General features: G+C 38.9%; 7 protein-coding genes across 10 annotated transcripts; 4 read left to right on the plus strand and 3 right to left on the minus strand.

The window, feature by feature from the left end:
• Positions 1 to 89: 89 nt before the first annotated feature.
• Positions 90 to 2,756, minus strand: RB195_002912 (uncharacterized protein; the record flags this gene model as incomplete). 2 transcript variants are annotated; one of them, XM_064200372.1, is made up of 9 exons in its annotated part: positions 90 to 144; positions 278 to 390; positions 568 to 675; positions 871 to 1,034; positions 1,097 to 1,168; positions 1,918 to 2,013; positions 2,073 to 2,145; positions 2,386 to 2,538; positions 2,598 to 2,756. In XM_064200372.1, the coding sequence occupies 9 exons, from the start codon at positions 2,754 to 2,756 to the stop codon at positions 90 to 92; spliced, it is 993 nt and encodes a 330-aa protein (XP_064056253.1). The 2 variants fall into 2 exon arrangements, with proteins under 2 accessions (XP_064056253.1, XP_064056254.1); XM_064200373.1 differs by having other exon boundaries at positions 2,598 to 2,621.
• RB195_002913 (uncharacterized protein) lies at positions 2,671 to 3,993 on the minus strand (the record flags this gene model as incomplete). The annotated part of the gene is made up of 2 exons (XM_064200374.1): positions 2,671 to 2,768; positions 3,867 to 3,993. The coding sequence occupies 2 exons, from the start codon at positions 3,991 to 3,993 to the stop codon at positions 2,671 to 2,673; spliced, it is 225 nt and encodes a 74-aa protein (XP_064056255.1).
• A 491-nt stretch (positions 3,994 to 4,484) lies between these two features.
• Positions 4,485 to 7,293, plus strand: RB195_002914 (uncharacterized protein; the record flags this gene model as incomplete). The annotated part of the gene is made up of 11 exons (XM_013447458.2): positions 4,485 to 4,556; positions 5,006 to 5,099; positions 5,226 to 5,368; positions 5,619 to 5,703; positions 5,795 to 5,871; positions 6,008 to 6,187; positions 6,312 to 6,500; positions 6,556 to 6,642; positions 6,787 to 6,894; positions 6,991 to 7,140; positions 7,207 to 7,293. The coding sequence occupies 11 exons, from the start codon at positions 4,485 to 4,487 to the stop codon at positions 7,291 to 7,293; spliced, it is 1,272 nt and encodes a 423-aa protein (XP_013302912.2).
• A 2,921-nt stretch (positions 7,294 to 10,214) lies between these two features.
• RB195_002915 (uncharacterized protein) lies at positions 10,215 to 11,371 on the plus strand (the record flags this gene model as incomplete). Its single annotated transcript, XM_013447459.2, has 4 exons — positions 10,215 to 10,294; positions 10,385 to 10,466; positions 11,108 to 11,201; positions 11,265 to 11,371. The coding sequence occupies 4 exons, from the start codon at positions 10,215 to 10,217 to the stop codon at positions 11,369 to 11,371; spliced, it is 363 nt and encodes a 120-aa protein (XP_013302913.2).
• A 115-nt stretch (positions 11,372 to 11,486) lies between these two features.
• On the plus strand, positions 11,487 to 12,658 carry RB195_002916 (uncharacterized protein; the record flags this gene model as incomplete). The annotated part of the gene is made up of 3 exons (XM_064200375.1): positions 11,487 to 11,578; positions 11,683 to 11,810; positions 12,459 to 12,658. The coding sequence occupies 3 exons, from the start codon at positions 11,487 to 11,489 to the stop codon at positions 12,656 to 12,658; spliced, it is 420 nt and encodes a 139-aa protein (XP_064056256.1).
• A 187-nt stretch (positions 12,659 to 12,845) lies between these two features.
• Positions 12,846 to 18,676, minus strand: RB195_002917 (uncharacterized protein; the record flags this gene model as incomplete). Of its 3 annotated transcripts, none has more annotated exons than XM_064200378.1 (14): positions 12,846 to 13,027; positions 13,084 to 13,194; positions 14,053 to 14,163; positions 14,235 to 14,339; positions 14,585 to 14,716; positions 14,836 to 14,916; positions 15,003 to 15,063; positions 15,138 to 15,185; positions 15,396 to 15,629; positions 15,686 to 15,798; positions 15,895 to 15,982; positions 16,729 to 16,797; positions 16,864 to 16,980; positions 18,614 to 18,676. In XM_064200378.1, 14 exons carry the CDS (start codon positions 18,674 to 18,676, stop codon positions 12,846 to 12,848), a joined length of 1,515 nt encoding a protein of 504 aa, XP_064056257.1. The 3 variants fall into 3 exon arrangements, with proteins under 3 accessions (XP_064056257.1, XP_064056258.1, XP_064056259.1); XM_064200377.1 differs by having other exon boundaries at positions 15,003 to 15,084; XM_064200376.1 differs by lacking the exon at positions 18,614 to 18,676 and adding an exon at positions 17,091 to 17,243.
• A 235-nt stretch (positions 18,677 to 18,911) lies between these two features.
• RB195_002918 (uncharacterized protein) lies at positions 18,912 to 20,095 on the plus strand (the record flags this gene model as incomplete). Its single annotated transcript, XM_064200379.1, has 6 exons — positions 18,912 to 18,968; positions 19,163 to 19,231; positions 19,327 to 19,395; positions 19,460 to 19,573; positions 19,633 to 20,006; positions 20,062 to 20,095. The coding sequence occupies 6 exons, from the start codon at positions 18,912 to 18,914 to the stop codon at positions 20,093 to 20,095; spliced, it is 717 nt and encodes a 238-aa protein (XP_064056260.1).
• Between the last annotated feature and the right edge of the window lie 212 nt (positions 20,096 to 20,307).

Consider the following 20,307-nt stretch of genomic DNA (forward strand, 5'->3'; position numbering starts at 1 on the left):
ACTAATAATCGTAAGACAGCTTTGATTCGCTGTGGCAACGTGCAATTGTACCTACTATCACTGTAAAAATATACGCCAAAATTAAAACTTCAACCTGTCCTGGGATTCAAGCTCGGCTGACCCATGTACGCTCCTGGGAGGTATCTGAAAATATTATATCTTCAAGATGGTATAGATGCAGAGAAAAGACCAACAATATGGTCAGCCAAAACCAACCAGTCAAGTAAAATATGGATGAAATTTCGTGAATAAATTCGAGATCCGAAAAATCGTTTACCTTCCTTCCCGTTCATCCTTTTCTCGCTGTTCTTGCGCCAGATGAGCAGTGTTCGACAGGAAAGCCAGCGCACCTTTGTGGCAACGGTTCGCATAGTGACCTTTTTCACCACACTAGAATATTAATGAAGTTAATGGCTGCTGAGCACCGATGCAAAGATCACAAACTGCACTGTTAAAATTTTCAAGAATCATAAAGAAAGCAAAGGAATACTTTGAGAGTAAAAAAGAAGAAGTGAAAGAGAAGAGAAGAAAACTAATAGAAAACACTTTCAAAAACTATGCACTTACCTTATAACAAGTTACTTCCGACAAACTCTTCTTGTCAGGAAACAGTGAGAGATCAACAGGTTGCACGGTGGTTGTCGCTCGGTTCGTCATCGGATTCGAATCGGATTGCTAAAATAGAAACATCTAATAACAAAGTAAGCATACTTTTGTACTACTCTGCATTAATGTCACAAATCCCTATTAACTCATTAGCACTTGGAAAATAACATACGATCGGCAGGATTATGAGCCAATTCTAACATAATCCACAAAAAGCCGCTTAAGAACCATTAACATGACCTCACGAATCCAAAAAAAACCCACTTTAGCTTGTTGAGTTGGCAAATGCGGACAATGTGTAGCTTTATGGCCACGTTCGTGACAATTGTGACAGATGATTTGGTGATTAAACAACCGCTTGTTGTTCGCCACAGGGTTCTCTGGAGCTGGCAGTGCGAAAGATGGGTGGGTAAACTTACACTCTTTCCCTGAAATACCAGTGAAAATGGGAAAAAATACGAGAAATGTAGGATATTCTAGTTGTACATACCATCAGGACAAAATCCGGCAATATAGTTGGGACAAATCATACGTCTGCGATGGCGATGCTTACAGTATGGTCCTGAAAAACTTCCAAATAAGGATAATCCGAAATAACTTTGGATCCAATCGTCAGATATGACGACATCAAATATGTTGGTGACATCAAAATGAGCAAACAAGACTAACAGAAGAAAATTTTTAGGACGTGCTACTGATTAGAAGTTACGTATTAATGACAATGCAGTGGGATTCTCGGAGAAAAATTCGAAAAGACGATGAACTATTACTCTTAATGGCTTATTTTCCTAACTTTTTTTTAGAGCGGAAACTTTTCTCGTATTCCTGACGTTTCCTATTTAGTCCAGTTTCTGAATCAAAAGCGCGATCTTACAACAATTCATGACTTCAAAAAAAATAAATAAATAAAAATTTTTTGTATCATGTAGCAACGTATTTTTAACGGAATAACGTTCAGTGTATTCATTGTTTCATGAAAAAAATAAAATAAAAAATAAACGTTTCACTATATATATATATATATATATATATATATATATATATATATATATATATATATATATACATATATATATATATCCATTCAAATGTACAAGCTGTACAACAAAAAGAAGAATGAAAATTAGAAAAGATCGCGTCATATTAGAAAGAAGAGAAAAGAATCGAGGATGTGAAATTCCCCACATAAGGGTGAACAAATAATATGCTTAAATAAAGAGAGTACTGGATTTGCAATATACATTGGTGATTTCATAAAGTGCAACACAGTTGTAAAATACGTTAACAACAGGAACAGGAACAGGAACGTACCATGGCGACAGAATCCTCGGTCATACCAAGGACAATCTTTCATTTTCGTCTCAGGATCAATATGTCGAAAAGGACATTCGCGATTACTGCACGCCACTAAAAAAGTATATCTTGTGTTCCAATTACATCAGAATTGGTAAAAATGGATTACTAACTATATTTCGAAAAGAAGAAGCATTCCGGCATTTTTGTGAGATCATATTCATGAAGGAATTCGCATTGGTCACCCTGGAAGGAAGTTTCAGTCTCAAAAACAAAAAGAATAAAACCAAGGAGAAGCTAGAAGAAAAAAGGACGATAATTAAAACCTAATGTTTATGGAACCATAAAACTGCAAGAGAACTAATAAAATGAAGAGTTCTTGAAGTCGTTAACTATAGAATAAGTTTTACAGTTTTATTTTTATGTTTTTATTTTAGTTATAGTAATTATAGCTACAATGATTAAAAGAATTTCTGGAAAGCACACCTTCTTGCAAAGACCTCTAAGCCAATGTTTACAAACAACGGCCTTATCTCCAACAATATGTCGGAGAGGACAGACCAAATTCATCGTACATGTGCCCTGCACATGCTTTAAACATACACCTCGGCCACTTTTGTCCATTCCGGCAAAGGGTACCTCAAATACTTCGAATCTTACAGCCATTAGGCCACAAACGAAATGACGAAGATCCTGACCTCTCTGGCACCGATTTGGTGCATAAGCGCTTCTTCCACATCTGTAATTTCTGCATCAATACCACCAATGACATCATCCATTGTTAAAGGGATTTTCAGGCGCATTCCTGTCGACGTTGGTTGTTGGTAAACAGAAACAAGCTGTCGAGTGGCGATCATATTTTAGGAGCACTGAAATCCAGTGTTGACGACGAGTATAACGAACTCACAGTTGTTGGACTTCCACAAAAGGGAAACAAGCCTAATGTGCGTAACATGATCTGTGGTTTTCGAGTATTGATGAAAGAAAAAACCTAGAGAATTTTCTGAACAAACGAAGATTGTTGGGGATACAGTATCAATTCGAATATATTCAAATTATAAATGAAAAGAAAGAAGAAATTAAGAAAAGGAGTATGTCACTTCAAGTTTCTGAAAACTACAGAATTTTTTGATATTTAACCTAACTTTCATTTATCACTTTCAAACAAAGCCTAGACTTGCGAAATTGAAAATAATTTTCAAAGACAAGCCTTCAAAAGAACATTTCTAGTACTCGATACGTCTTTTCGATATGAGCTTTAGAAGAAGAAACTCTTTCTGGACAACACTATTTTTCCGTTAGATATGAAAGGAACACGCTGTAAAGCACCTAAAAACACTGAACTAACTAGAAAAGAGAATAGAAGATGTGAAACTTTTCTGCTAGGTGTATCCTCTTTTGCTTCGAACTTGACTCCCCGTTTTCTTTCTGAGCTGTGGTTGTTTGTCCTGTGAACTCGTAAGAAATTTCGTTTAAATTAAAACGAAAGCGGTGATCTAAAACCTAGAAGTTGACTAATTCTTAAGGCTCTCAACAAAAATTCTTTTACGAGAGCTATTCAATGAATCTACCTCATCTAATATACACGCTTATTTGCACATTTGCTCAATAGGTGTGCAGACGTTATTCTCACAATACACTGTTGTATTACTCCCACTCTTTGAGTATTCACTAAATAAATATTTGTTATAATACATGGCTAAATAGTTATATGTAATTGCATTACATATAACTATTTAGCCACATTCAGAATACTTGTTGTTTTTAATACTAGCAAACAAAGAAACAAGATTTCCAAAGTAATTTTAAAAAAAAACGGGACGAGGAAAACAAAAAATGGAAAGAAGTAACCATCTATTAAAGGCACTTTAAAAAATAGAGAAATTAAGTATTAAAGATAGTTATGGAGATCCTCTCAAAACGAAAAACGACTGTGAAACAGTGAAATGAACCGAAGTAAACAATACCTTGAGGAAACTCCAGAGATTGAAATTTAAAACTTGATATGCACCAGAAGCAGAACGAACGTGTCTCGTTCAGCTGCAACCGCAAGACGCCAAACGCTCGCACAGAGATAACGTGCTCAAATGTCATTTACTACGCTACGATGTTCTCACGAGTCCTGTGGTCATTCCGGGAAAAAAGTCTGTTGTTAGACTCTTTCCGCATGAGCACTGATTTGCTTATGATGTTATTTCTGCATGTATTCCAATCGAATTTCCTATTTTAACCACTGTTCCTCTTAAAGAAATGGTTCCCATTTTGCGTCGTTCCCACTGTGGCCTTGTTATGGAAGATTTTTTTCTCATTCTAATTCTTATTTTCAGCCTATGATTATCGGTTTGTGGCAATATATCTCGGAAATAACTCACAACCAACCTTACAGTCTATCCCGACAAAATTTTGTGCCTCACTCTTGCTCCCTTTTTTTTCCTTTCCGAGATATTATCACTGAGTTTCTCTTTGTTCCTTTAATAATTCTTTATTTGTTCATTCCTCTAAGAATTCTTTATTCGTTTACCTTTCTGGAAATCCAAGAGGTTCAATGCAAACATTTCTAGAGTGTACCTGGTGCTTCAAGGGAAATGATGGGTCTCGTTGACTACGGCAGTGACAGCGGCAGTGAAGCTGATGAAGCCCCGGAAGATGTTGGAACGGTTTGCTTTTTCTTTTATTTCTACTTTTCTTTTCCAAATGTGATCGTACCTTTAATGATAGATTTCAAGTAAATCCAGCAAGACCCCAAAATTGGGCAACTATTCCAGATACCATCCTTTTGCTTTTAGGAGTTCCTCATCTTCCTGTGTAAAAAATCTTCCTGTAAGCTCATGAAGAGTGTTGCTTATGTCCGAACAATAAATTAGATTTTGTGGTTTGTAAATTTTTCCTGTCAAGGACCATGTTTCATTATCGGTTCTTTTTTGACCAGATATCAAGACTTTTTTCTGTTTTCGAATAATAAAGCGCTGGATTCAAGGTCCTTTTCACTTGTGGGAATTTGTAAAGAAAAATAGATTCACTTTAATTTCCTGTACTCCAAATTACCTTCATAATGAAAAAAGTCGATTTTGCGTTTTTTAATTGTCATAATGCATCTGCATTTTAGTCCGCCGTTGTCTCCTCATCGAAGTCTGCTCCATTGCCCTCGACATCAAATGGCCAGGATGACTCTTATTTCGCTGCTGATGATGTTTTTGAAGGTTCATCTTATCATTTTGAATTCTTTGTCTTTATTACATCTTTTCATTGCTGTGTCCTTTTCGTCTCTGCAATAGTATTGCATTCCCTCCAAATTCGAACTCTTCTCTAGAGTGTTGATATTTTAGGTTCATCTGCCTTGAACTTGCCTTCTGTTATTGAGTCAACATCAACGACTTTAGTCACTGAAGGTGAGTTAGAAGATATAGTGAAGCCAAAGGAGTGGGAGTTGAAGATGGCTGAGAAGGAGAGGCGGCGTAAAGAAAAGAAAGTGAGTCAATTTAAAAAGTGGACTAAACACTCTTCTTCAGAAGATTTGGCTTTGAACCTTCAAGAAATATGATGCGGTCATACATCGCTTCATTAAATGATAGCTTATGGTTAACTCGCTCGGTTTCGCTTCCGCTGGATCTCGAAGCACTCGTCTGAAATGTTCTTATCCATTCGTGTCTTGTATGAGCATAGTCTTTAAGTGTTTAGGATGTGATATTAGTTAGGGAGCTGAGTTGTCGCGATTTCAGGCTAAAAAGAAGGAGAAGAAAAGGAAAGATAAAGAAACCCCTTCAACCGAAGCTCTTCCTAATGTCAGAGAGAAAACTCCGAGAGGTAATCATTGCTGTTGAATCCTTAATCTTGCCTTCTGACCTGCAAAGTTAGAAGGACGTTGCTACTTTTCTTCTCCAGCTCTTGCTTTCAGGCAAAGCAAAGATTGCAGCTTTTGGCGCGCTGAATGCCATTGTTGACGGGGTTGATAGTGAAAGTGATGAGGAGCAGGTGAATCTTCATAATCATAGTCCTTCTTTGTTGTTTTTGTAGTCTACCAATATCTATTTATATTTCCACTCCGCTATCTTCGAATCTAAACCAACCTGACTTGTCATGTTCTTTGAAGTACCAGCAAACCTTTCAGACAGCCAAGCCCTCAAACCTCCCTTCGAAGCCCAAAGGATGTGGTCTTCTGGCTATGCTACCTACCCCGAAAGGAGGGGCTCGGAAAAGCGGTCTTGGCGGCGCCGGCGTTAAAGGCACGGGCATTCTGCTTCCTCCTTCACTGAGAAATAAATCTAAGGCAACGCCCACTGTTTTAAAGGTAGTGTTTCAAGAAATATTTCGACACATTTGCAATTACATTAACATACTTCTCTCGTGTTTCCCGGGATTCATTGCATTTCCATATCTTTGCTCTTCGCTCTTGTTAATCGTTAATGTAACAGGTTGTGAACGAGACTACAGCTACAAAACGACCAGCTGCAGGATCAGACGACTCCGATGATGACGATTTACCCACAGATTTCTTTGGCTTATCTTCAGCGCCTGAACCTAAAGTCCCAAAAGTTGGAGATATTCCTGCCTTGGTTAATGGTGTTGCTGATGTTATGGGACCGTCACGACCTCAGATACAGGTCAATCTGCCCACCGATCAATTAGGTCCTAGTACTCGAAGATATTTCCTTTCAGGAAGACATTGACGACGGCTACGGTTATCCTGAGGTTGAACCATCGTCTAGCGATATGGCACCACCTGAAGGAGTCATCACAGATGAGGTTGGTGAAAAGTTACTAGGTTTCCGAAAATGCAGTTCGCATCACATTCAATTACAACTTATTACTTAGTCTTCGTTCTTTTCTCCATGTATCTTTCTTCATGTAACTAAGATTGCAGCAAATGCGCTATACTTTTTTCTTCAGGAAGCTCACCGCCTCATTATGAAATATGAAATAAATCCAATGGGATTGGATCATCAGCGTAGTTACAACTCTGTAGCAGCTGAAATAGTTGACATACGAGTGGATGATGTAAGACTTTTTGAAAAATCTTTTGAAAAAGATTTTTTTCGTAACTTTCATTCGCATGGAATATACTGAATTTTTGGTTATACCTTATTTTTTCAGGCCCTTGGACCAGATGTACGAGCAAACATACTGAAGAACCTACACACAACAGCTCGTGCCAAAGACGCCACGGCTCCGTTACCAAAATCTAAGAATCCCGCTGATGCCACATCGAGACGAAAGCATCAGATCACGTATTTGGCCAATTTGGTAGGTGATGCATTGCTGTTGTGTTCAATTTTCAAAGTTGTACTCTTGCCATTCGCTTTATTTCAGGCTGTTGCTCGAGAAGAAGCGCTTCAACAACAGTGGGCAGAAAGCAAGCAGATGAGAAGAATCGGTCGGCAGAAATATGGATTTTGATTGGATAAATGACCATCATCAAGTTAATCAAGTGAACTCTACTCGTCACCTCGTTTTAGGTTCTTTTTCTAAGTTTGAAGTGATTTTCGTACACTTGTGATTTCCCGCGTTAGAAATCTTATATATACCATTTCTTTAAATTATTAGTCGGGAATATTATAAATATTTCATAGTCATGTTTTTCTGAACCAAAAAGTCTGTGTTTTTGATGGATTTGTGGCGCGTCCAGATCTCTACGCAGCCACCGATCAGCATGTTAGCTTGGATGTACGACGAATCTGTATGGGGAGAAGGCTGCTTCGATGCCGGGCGTGTTGTTATTGTCTGTTTAGTGAGATGTTTCTCCTTTGAATCGTTAGCTCCTTAAGCGGTTATTTCTGGATTGAAAGCCGCGGAAACGTTTCGAACAACATTTCAGTGCTTATACATACCGCCTCGCACTCATCAGATTTATTGAAAGGCTGCGAATTATCCAAGATGGATGGATAATGAGATGACACAAAGATGACGCAAGACAAGCTTTGCACTAAGTTTCCCATCTCCAAAACGAAGTGTTCGTATAAGGTCTGGCCGTCCAAGAACTTCCTTGAGATGAATTCGCTCACACAGTTATTGGTGAAACTTACGCCGCGAATTTAGTTGCGAATAGCGTTCAGGTTTATGGGTGGCTTTATTCGGCGCTATGTATAATATTTACAACAATTACAAACTATGATTCTTAGTTCCCCCATTTATAAAGGTTACTGTACTATACAAATTACTAGGTTGGTCAGTTATTCCAGATGTTATCCGAAAACGATTAGCATTTTGATTTGGTCTAAAATTAGGATGGTTTACACTCGGTTTAAAACCGCCTGACTTGTAGCGATAACTTAGTGGGACCTTTGCTCAGGTTCGCAGCCCACAGGTGTCCCATCGCGAGCGCAACTACGCACACAGTTGCACTACAAGCCAGGTCGTTTTCATCCTACCGCAAACGGCAATGAATGAGGGTGTTGTAAAACCAAACTCAATAATCATTGAGTCAACCCAAGTGAGTGAAAAGGACAACACAATCCTAATATGTCTTGAGGAGTTACGCGAATTTCTCTGAGAAGCGATCGATGGAAATGAAACAGAAAAAAAAAGAACTAGAGTTACGTTTGTAAAACGCTGGTACAGGAGAATTGGCGATAACTCTGAAAGTGCACTTTGAAAAAGTCAATCCGAGAAATCCTCAAAAATTTTATCTATTTTTCAGAGAAATCTCTACACGCTAAAATGCTTCCGTGCCATGTGGCATGTAGACCCAAAGCCTCTCAAATAATCCTTCCTTTGGATGGATTCCATGCGTCCCCTCCGAGCTTTTTGCCATCAAAAACGAAAATTCAGATAAAAACTAACTAGAACTCGAAATGAATATTTGGAAAATTCTATATTTAAGAATTGTTATTGAGAATACCAGTAGCAGGTCAATTACCTGTATTTTTAACAACGCATCACTTAAAAAAATTCGACCTCGTTCACTTGAGCAATCAGTCAATGGAATAGTGGATCAATTGTGACGCTACACTGATAAGATAGTTTTGCGACGCGCATCTCGGCTCTCTCCGTCGCTTATGGATCCGCTGTTCATCCATTTCGTCTGACCATCTCCTTCTTTGCCTGTGGTAAGGTCTAAAAGTTGTCAAAGAATTTCCGAGTTGGACCTCGAAATGATGAGATTGTATGAATATGTACTGGTGTGTTTTCATGAGCTGTACACAAAATTCTAATTTCCCTTTTTCTCGAGCTTTTGAATCCATGCTAGAAGTGTTAGAGGAGATCGCAAGAAGAATGAATGAATTTTATACTGGATCTGATTTAAAGGGACATGCGAATCACTCAACCATACGATCAGTCAGATCTCATGTCATCTCATTCGGAGACAATTATTTCCTTTTTTGTGATTGAAAAAAAGCCTGAAGTTGTGCTTGTTTTTTTATGGAGGAGTTTTTCTGGTTAATTCATAAGTGCTTAACTACATCCTTTAAAACGGTGGTTTTGTGAAAAGAGCTAAGAAATCCACTAAGTTTTCCCAATAAATCAAGTTTGGTCTACAAGATCAACCACCAAATTCGTACCCAGTTTATCACTTGTCAAGAAACTCCCGCATCCATTTGTAGTTCATAGACAGCAAATGATGAGAAAAGAATTAATTGCTGAGTATTAGGGGCTTTCGAAATGACTCCACCTCTTCCGGTACCTCTCTCCCTTTTCCATTCTTATTCTTTCCTCTTTTGCCCCTCTTTGTCCTCGTCGCTAGAGTTTGTTGAGCCTGTGCAAGCCTCTATTTACTTGTTGTCTAGTCTTTTAATGCTTTATTAATATTAGATTACTCATTCAATATAATTATTCGTCACTACTATAGTATCTGGAAAGCTTAACGTAGATCAAATGAAGAGCGGCCGATCGCCCTAGAGGAAGCGACTACCACTGATTTCAACTACCTCGTTTTCCTATTTTTTTCATCCGTGATCGAAGTTTCCATTAATATTTTTTGTTGTTTTCTTTTGCTTGCAATTGAAAAAAGATCATTTTAATATCACAGCATTATTAAACTTCCATTGCTTTGCTTGAGCTGTAATCAAGACTGGTGTTGATCTTTATTAACAGCTACGTAACATTATTAAACTAATCCAACTAAATAGCGCTAAAACTCCCTCCCGAGATAAATTCGCATGCAAACCGAAGGGAACTTCCGCTCGTTTGCTCTCGATCACCCACTTTGAACTGCCACTGTCTTTAAAAATCTATGCACAAATCCCACGATAGATCCACCACGTCTGCTTGTTTTTTTTTTCAATAATTCCGTCTATTTTTAAACAGTGGTGTTAGTTGTATCTCAATTTGCTTTCTTGCACCCTATACTTCTTGATTAAACTACATATTTTCGCAGGGAAATGAAAAAAGCTGTCCGTGTCGTAAAGGAATACGCTCGACCATTCATCTTTGGAATGGTCCACGTTCCTGCATTACCTGGGTAGTGAATTTGACGTAGGCGTATAAGTTCATAAAAGATTTGTACCTAATGTTTATTTGTTTGTAACTAAGGTAATCAATCACATTTCAGGACACCTCTGAATAAAATGTCAATGCCAGAAATACTTCAAATTGTCCGAAAAGAGACGGAAATATACGCTAATGCTGCAGTGGTTAGTGCAACTGTTTGAGGCTTTTTTGGTTCAGGATCTTTGCTGCGACCAAGAGTTTCATTTGAATAACCGGTCTTCAATTTTTCCCGTCTACGTGGCAAGAAAAGGTTTTTTCACTTGGCTTCGTTAGTGGCCATGTTTAATTACTCATTAGATTCTCTAATGACATTAACTATCCTGAGGGTCAGAGTTAATGTTGTTGTAAACCTTGTCCAGACCTCAAAGGAGCTAACCTAAACTCTGGAGATTTTTGACCATTCGTAGTGTGAAAGAAAAGGACATAGTATGTAGAATTCACGCATATAGTTGGCGTTGAATATGTTCAACCGGAAGAACGCGATCCGCCTTCGATTGGAGCGCGACAGAGAGTGCAGGTAATGTGGGCCGATCGGAGAAACAGTGTGCGCTACCGCAGACGCGTCACGCTCATCAAGTTGAACGTATTGGTCGTCGATTTTAGTACCGCTCAGAAAAAAAAACTTCATATTGTATTCAATATTCACTAAGGAACACAATTAGCGACTCTCCTGCTACCTTGCCACAAGTCATTTAGAAATTTGATTCTAGAAAATCTGGATTCATTTAAAAAAAAAACTCTTTTATAAATAATAGGCAGGTCAATCGTTGGTTGTCTTTTTAAGGACGGAATAATAGTTGAAAACATGCACGACATTCCATACGTGAAGCCACCTATTGGTCCAGAGATCACATCTGCGATGTCACTTGCCTGCCGGAGTACGTGAGAACTCGTCCAACACTTCACCGAACATGATTTCTTATCTATGTATTGTTTTTAAGCGGTTACTGAAACATTGGGCAAGAAACGAGAGCAAATGCTTCTTGGAGTGCAAATTTTAGCCGGAGCAAATAAGGAAGCACTCGCTGTGGCGCACTGTAACGGTTAGCGCCTTGCAATAATGTTTTCCTTGTCATCGGAGCCAGTACATAATTTCGTCTTCCGGATTCGACCTGATTCGTGCCGAATGCTTTGTGTTCTCTCACGTTGCCGATGAGGGTTGGATGGATGGATGTGCTGGCGAATTATTTCGCTATTCGCGCACTATCGGAGCTGATTCTGTGGCGATAATCACTGATGTTAAGAAAAAACATTCGTAAGTTTTCTCACTAATTAACGATACGAACCATCCTATACGCCGGTCATTGGTTCCGGTGCGAAATTTCAAGGTCATGCCCAAATGTTCTGGACTCACTTTAGTTCTCATGCGGTCACTGCCGACCTCTCTATTGGAGACGTTGCCGAAGCGGCACAGTTCTTTATGGCCGACGGTGTTATCGTAACAGGACGATGCACTGGCCACGAAGCTGACGTCAGCGATATCCAAGGTAGTGCTGTTCGGGTGTTTCTCAACAATAACATGCAACATGCTACAATTTCGAAGATTTCCAAAATCAGCTTCAAGTAACACCAATTATCCGGTTAAGAACTACAATTAATAAAAAAAAATGTGTCATTCATGTGAAAACCGGTTCCCTACGATTTCATCTTGTGTCCCACAACTGTCCCTTATGCGCTGGAATTTGGGTTACGTGACTTGATCTCTAGCCTTTCCAACCATTCCGTTTATTTCTCAGATTTTTGTGCAATGAAGTACTTATTACATCAAGTGCTGTGAGTATACATTGGTACCTTTGTTTTAAAATATACGAGTAATCCAGTTTCAAAGGTTTAACTTTTCGAGTCGAGTATTCGATTCTGCTGAGAACTGAACGTTGCAAAGACTTCGAATGTTCGTTCAAAATCACTTGTCCTAGTACCAGTGTACTAGGACAGTGTGAGGACAGCTCAAAAGAAAAAAAAATTAGCAAGAAAGGCAGATTCCACTCCATGATTACGCCACTTTTACATTACCTCGACCACACTTATAAATCTGCTTAAAATTTGTCTTTATTTTAGTTTCATGACTCCTTTCTGCTAGTGTAATTGTATATTTTACGTAATTTTAGTTCATCTCTTTCCTTCGTCCTTTACAGAGATTCGCTCCGCATGTTCGCTACCGATCTTCGTTGGTTCTGGCGTTACTGTTTCCAATGTTCATCAGTTTGGAAACGCAGATGCTCTGATAGTCGGATCTCACTTTAAAAAAGATGGAAAATGGCACAACGAGCTTGAACCACAGCGAGTTTTTCAGTTTATGGAACGAGTGAGAACACACAAGTGGTGCCAAACATAGATATGTACAGATGTCAGAATTAAGTGGATAAAATTATTCTCACTGACTGATAGACTTGAACAAAAAAAAACACGGATAACACAGCTCCGATGGTAATCCTTTGAAAGATCATGCATATACCAAGACTAAAATAAAATAGGATACGAGTAAGATAGCTACATTAGTCCAAAGTTTACGGTGAACCGTATCAGCGAACGTGTATAATCGCTTCGATATCCTCTTCTTCTTCATCGCTACTTGTTACAATCGAATCCACGGTGGTATCCAAATCTTCACCTCGCCTATGACGTCGTTTTAATTCACGAATCTTTACAAGCTTACGCTTACGGGCTTCTTCTTTACGTTTTTCCCGTAATCTACGTTTTTGTTCTGGAAATTATGCAGTTTTTTGCTGATCACTTTCTCCAGCTAAAGTAAACTCTTACCAGCCAATTGCATCTCCCTCTGCTGTGCGACCCTATAGTTTGCCGTTCTCACTTTTAGCCATCGTTTCTCCCTCACCTCTACTTCGTTGACTCCTACCAGAGTTTTGCTGCCTAAATTATACAGATTCTTCATATTCCCTGTAATCTTCCAAAGAAACTATCTGCACCCAACACTCTTACGAGGAATGTTCTAACGGGATCACATTTCCAGCTGATTTTTAAAAAAAAAATCTTTTTTCAGGAATTTCATGTACGATTACTTCCAAGAAATTCTTTTTAATGTAACGTTACAGAAAGAGTCAACACTGCGAGTCAATAACAAACGAAACGGGGACTAAAACTATTTTAAAATCTGTCTGCATCTTTGATTCTGTACCAAGGAAATGCCGAGATCCTTCGCACATGGAATATTTTCACATTAGGTACTCCGCTCAGTGAATGGTAGCCGATAACGTTACCATTACAATTACGAAATAACCAGTCAAAAGAGTATATAATACTAAGCTTTAACATATATTGAAGCACATGCTATGCTACACAGCATCAAAAAGGTAGAGATCAATTTCTGCAAAACGAAATAAAACCACAACAATAATAATCAATGATGATCCCATCAATAACATGCACTTCTGATATTTAATAACTTCAACGTATCGAAAATAAGAAAATAACATTAGATCTAATATGATAACAACATAGCGTGCAGCTAATGTAATTATAAGAGGAGCAAAAATTACATTAGATCATTTAAAAAAAAATAAATGAATCACGCGCCACACTCTACAGATTCAACATTTAATTGCACCCGCCGAATAAGTAACGCGGAAGATCTGCATTAAACTTTATGCTCATCACTCTACGATATATCTATAACTTTGCACATTTTTCCACAACTTTTTTCTTTGCACTTTTTCTCCATATCAGCTGCCAAGTAAAAAAAAACATCAAGTCCTCTAAAAAAAAACTAACCGCCAGGCGATACAGCATAAACTGGCTTCTCTCCCAGCCATTCTCGCACCGGTTTCATGCGATTACGTGTGGATCTGCGGACATTCGGCGTCGACGGAGGATCAGGATGGACTGAAGAAGAACTATTACCTTTCACATTAATAGAATTGGACGAAAAGTCAGCAGAAATACATAACACTCACCAACTTCCCTAGGTTTTAGAATCATAACCTCGTCCTTTTTTGGACCACGTGAGTGTGGTCGGACTTCTATAGTATCGTTTACTATAACTGTATCCTCTTCACTCGCTGCAAAAACGCAAATATAATCCAGTACGTGAATAGGAAGAAACCAAAAATTTTCAGCTGTTAGTCTTGTGATGTCTCGACACTTATCCAATCAGTGCTTTCCAGCTGATCTACAGACTATACTAGCTGTCTGCGAAAACGATGGAAGGAGGTTACGAAAATAAGCAGATGCAAACTTGTGAATAATAATATTAGCGGTGTTTTATGCATTTTGAACATTGCTGAAAATGAAACACGCAACCCACTGGAAGACAATGAAGCATCCGGAAAAGCAGTTCCACTCTCCTCCATAGAATCTGAAAAGTATCTCCGTTTGGTGAGCTCAGGACCTGCCCTGTGAGGAGTGTTCAAGGAGCAAACGCTATCCGCGAGTAGTTCTGAAAAAAAAAGACTTAGTTGAAGCACAGAACGATAAGCACTGAGATATTGTTGTAGGAATGTTCAAACGGAAGAAACCCAATAGCCATTCCCACATATTTCCAATTTTTCCACTTACTCTGTGGCTTATTTTGCTGCCAAACATTTGCTGTTTCACCGAGATCTCCGCCGGATAAGTTATTTCCTGCCGGAGATACATCTAAAAGATCCTGTTTTCAGTTGTAAAAGAGAAACAATTAAAATGCTCATAAAAAATACTTCCTAAATCATAACAATACTATCCACCTTCGAGACTGAGACTACGAGTGGCGTGCAGGAGCATCTCACCATCTGGTGACAACATCTCCTTTAATAAACTAGTTTTAATCTGAATGATCAAACTAAAACTAAGCGAAGTAAAACATCGGGAAACAAACATACCACTGGTGATACCGATGCGACGCTTCTTCCAGCTGGCGCACGTGAAGACTAAACCAAAGTTTTTATTTAAACTAAAGAATCAGAGTCGAGATTCTCGCACTTTTCTACCAAATCAAATCTATTGTTTTAAAAGGACTTCCTTTTCATGTTCAAGCCTGAGTACCATTATATGAAGTAAAGAATTTTATAGAAAGTTAGAGTTGCAAAGCAGTTGCTCCCATTTCTTCTACTTAGGCTCACAAATGCTTCAGAACTCACAACGCAGGAGACATCCGCTTCAGTTGGGGGAGGTGGAGGCGGTACTGCGACATTCTCATCAACACTATCATGCAAATTCATATCTAGTGCCGGAGCATTGCTCATACTTGCAGCAACTTCGGTAGCTGCGGCTTTAGGAACCGGAGTAGGGAGGACCTTCTCCGGGGCAACTTTCGCTGGCTTGTAATCACCCATACGTTTCAACAGATTGCTACGAAGTGGTTTCGGCGTTTCCTAAATAACAAACACATTGATGAAAACATGTTCAATTTAGGAAATTAGTCTATGACCTCGTTTTCGCCTTTAAACAGTGACATCCTGGATGACAGTTCTCTTCTAGTCCTGGGCACACGACAAATAGTTCCACTTTTTTCAGCATTCGGAATTATCATGCGGGATGGATCTACAAAAACTATTGAGAAAAGAAGATCCACTTTTAAAAAAGTGACCTATGAACAATTAGCTTATGTAATTGTGCTCAATATAAACAGCCACTGACCAATCGGCTCGAATGGTGTCACTGGTTCTACAATAGTTGGGCTTGAGCTCATTGTCCCTACGTAGGGTGAAAGTGACGTACCCTTACTCTGAAAAGTGTGCATGTCAATTAATAAGTGAAACCATGAACTGTTGCAGGAATGAAATTTTGAATTGAAGTATAGCGCAGCTGGTGCAACAAAGGTACAATATTAAGGTGACAAGTCGAAATTAGGCTAAAATATGTGCGCTCATGAAGAGAGTGAGGTGTGGTGATAACACGTATAGGTGCGGCTGGGATCCCACAAAAGCAGCATCTGAAGTGGGCATTTGGCCGATATTCTTATTAAAGGCAACGAATTACGAATTTGTCGTAATGCGGAAGCCCCAGAGGACCCGCAGAGTTCCATTTGCAAATTACGGAGTCTAGTGTGACTCCACTCATCTTTCGTTGTAAAAAAAGAATAGAAGACAGAGTCTTTTCCTACGTAATTAATTGAAATGCATCTCCCTATTAAATGCACTGCGCCCAAGAGCGAGTGGTCGACAGTTAGTGAGGTCTCCCCAACGGTCCATTCAAACAAAACCATTGAATAGGCCGGCGATGGGACCGAAAAGTGTACACAGGTGGCACGCTCCAACGCAATCGTAGGAACAAACGCCGCTCCCACGCCGTTCTTTAGGACGATTAGTGGAAGTTGAGCGGGACGACTCTGGGTTCCGTAATCTACAACCCGAACAGTACAGGTTAACATTACAGGCAAAAAATCATCGCTGATTGCCTTTTAGATCTCTTTTACATGTGAAACAGAAAAATGGTTGAAAGAGTGAATAAGGTAAATAAAAGGTAACCCACGTTGCTGCGTTGCTCTGCTCTTTGACAAACAGTACTATGTTTTGGTCGAGATAGACGTTCTATGCTCTTCTAAACTCATAAACAAAAAAAAATTAAAAATGAACATTGATAGGCTTAAATGATAAGAATGGATACCTTTATTATCTCTTTTCTTTGTTCTGCATTCATGGCTACAGGTGAACTGACGGAAGTTCGAGATCCATTCCATGCGGATATTCCAGACGTATCTGGTTTACCCAAAGCACTGTGGGGCTGAAAAGTCCAGATTCAGAACAAAAATTCGGGATAGGAAGTAATTCAGCCTTCAGTTCCTTTCAACGATACATAGGTGACAAACTATGCTATCTGCTAATGTTACTCACAGCATTTCTAAACACTGCACTTGATTTTAGCCGAATATCTTGTAAATTGTAAGTTAATTTTAAAAAAGGAGAAATCATTGGGAACATCAAATAGATCGGAAATTCAAATTTTAAAATGGTACCGTACTCATACTTGGATTCCATAGATTCCATTCTGCTCCTTATACGGTTAGATACAGTCGGGTCAAAACGAGATAAAGTATGGCGCGCTTGGAGACAACGGTTGGAATATAGATGGGACCATCGCTAACTGCAGCGAATACTGATGCTGGCAGGGGTCCCACGACGACACTAAACACTACGCTCCACCGCGACGCTTCGAGGGCAACCGCTTACGCAACTGCATCTGGGTCATGTAGTTTTGACCTTGCTACACTCAGTGATGTCTTCAATGTGTGAATATACAACGAAGACTTCTCTCTTGGTAACCCTGATCAACGAGACATTTGACGGAATGCCCCGAAGAAATGCGTACAAACGCGTACATGTTTTGCTTACAAGATTATGAAATTATGTAACGAAATTGGTCGAGTCATTGTGACAATAAAGGCTAACGGCTGAATTAACAAGACAGTGTTCCACCGAAAACATGCATTTTGCAAATCACTGCATAACTCATCGTTATATGCTGATTTGTAAATAACAAGAAAAACTCCATGTTTCAGGTCAATCCTAATTTAATATGCTTCTGAAACACGCAATTAAAGCACATATATTCGTTATTGGGGCGTGTGTGGCGGAAAGGTTCCCTCCAGGTCGATAAATTGGTACCAGACTGTCGGAGGATAAAACACACTGAACATCGGATAGCCACCGCAAGTCATTGCATCGGCCAGATACACGTTCGTAAACCTCAAACGATTCTGAATTGAAGTGAACGTGGGGGTGCATCCCAAGCGGATTGATTAACGCCAGAAACTTTAACTTTAACTTTATATTCGTTACTGGCGCATAAATTGTCCAGAAATAATCAAGACCTCAACTATTTCTGTCCCATTATAAAGCCCAGAGTCATCACCATAAACTGTTCCCATAAATCACCATAAATAAATAAATAAATAAATAAATATATATATATATATAAAGTTAGTTGATTCCAGAAAGAAAGAGAGTTATTTTGACAAAGATGATTCATAGTTTTTTAGATGATGTACACTCGAAATTCTCACTAAATTGGTTACACAACTAGGTTTATACCTGTCTAGTTCTCTATTTTTAATGCTTAATTTCATTTAGCACCTTTTGAGTAGTGATAGTAGTAGTATTATTGGCAATTTTCAGTTAAGAGTATCAATTTAACTCTGTCTTGCAAGTCTATTTGTAATCACCATCGCTACTGTTCTACGTACACGACAAAAATAGTTTTCAGAAGTAAAAATATATGCTGCTGAAATTGATTCTTTTCTAACCTACCACCTAAACACGACTAAGTATTGAAGGCTACAAGAATTTCCAAATGTTGTTCGACTTGTTTCAGATTCTTCATGCCTATTCATTCAAGATTGGATGCTCTTCTTCCATACCCTGCTCGATTGGCTGAATTGAGAAAGTCGAACACGAAAATCAATGGTGTTTGCTCTAACCATTCGAACTTAATGGACAGAATTCAGAAAATTCCAGCAAAAAAGTACTGTCGAATGTTCGACGCCATCTGTACAAATGTGCAAGCAATATAAAGACCAGCCAAGGATTAGTAATGATGCGAGATTCCTAGCAATGTTTTTTTTTAACTTTCTACAATCACAAACTCGGTGAAAATTACCATCTTCCTGGTTCTCACATCTTCTATCCACGAGTTCTAATATAATTTCCATTTTCAGCATGCGTTCATTACTTTTGTTAGGTATTATTGGCTTCACCGCTGCACAGTACTATCCAGTGAGTTTACTACCAGTACTTGACATGTCATCTTAAACTCTTATTTTTCCCTCTCACTTTTTTTTTTAGCTAATTTCTCATGGACTTATTTCTGCTTATTTCTTTCTATCGAAAATTGTAGGGATATTTCAGATTATATTTTCTAGATGGTTAGGAAAGTTCTTTAACAACTACAGTTAATAATGAAGGTTCAGACGAATCCAAATCCATTCCCGTTCCCAATTCCTGTTGCCGGGCTTCAAGATCTTCTTAGATTACAGAATGTCTGTCAAGTTCTCTTACTTTTAATCAAAAACAGTTGGTAGCCTTCATAGGATAATATAAAAAACAACGGAAGTCACTGAAGAACTCGCTTCAGGATCTCAATCTGACCAGAAAGCAGTATGAAGACGGAATGAACAAATGGGCGAAAGAAAATGGAGTGGAGGTGGAAAGCAAGCACCTTTCGTTCTTAAAAAACGATAAGGACATATTTTTGTTGTTTTTTAAAGGAACTGTACGCGAATTACACAAAACAGCAGGAAGAAGAGAAGAATGAACTCGAAGAAGGTTTGAAGCAAATATCCAGATACTTCAGAAAGAATAGAGAGCTTCAAAATAATACGGTATGCCTACTTTGTTCTACTTAAGAGCACTATTGCCATCGGCGTTTCCATTATTTCAGTCGATCACGTACGCACAAGCAGAGAAGAACAGACAGAAGTTCTTGGCTAAACTTACACCGAAACAAAAAGTAGCTAAACAATTTCTAGAGTGCCTGTTTACTCCAACAAGTGCGAAGGATTGTTTCCGACCAATGGGACCTTTCCCAGTAGGACCTGGACCAGTGGTACCGGGCCCAACAGGACCAGAAACTGAGGTACCAGGCCCAACGGGACCCGGGCCCGTGATCCCAGTGCCAACGGGACCTGGACCATACGGACCTGGTCCAATGAACCCATACGGACCTGGTATAATGAACCCATATGGACCTGGTACGATGTACCCTTACGGACCTGTTCCAACGAATCCATACGCACCATTCTTTCCTCGATTTACGTAAATGTTTATTTTTTCCTGCTCTTTCCAAGTCGATGTAACCTGGCGATTTCAGATTGATCACGAAAGATTTTAACACCATGAGTTAAAATCGCTGGACTACGTGGAATAAAGAATTATTACTAATGTTAACTATTTTTCAAAATGGAATGAAATTAATCATCTCAAGTATTGTCTAAAAACGCTGCTGTTTCATTACGTTCCAGTAATCCTTATGAGTTTCTGGGGACGATGAAAAAGCACGAAAATTAGAGATGTAACAAAACCTACACGGTTTCAAGGAAGTAACAGCAAAAAAAGT

The sequence above is a fragment of the Necator americanus genome, chromosome IV (genome assembly GCF_031761385.1).
Source record: "Necator americanus strain Aroian chromosome IV, whole genome shotgun sequence".
Taxonomy (NCBI): domain Eukaryota; kingdom Metazoa; phylum Nematoda; class Chromadorea; order Rhabditida; family Ancylostomatidae; genus Necator; species Necator americanus.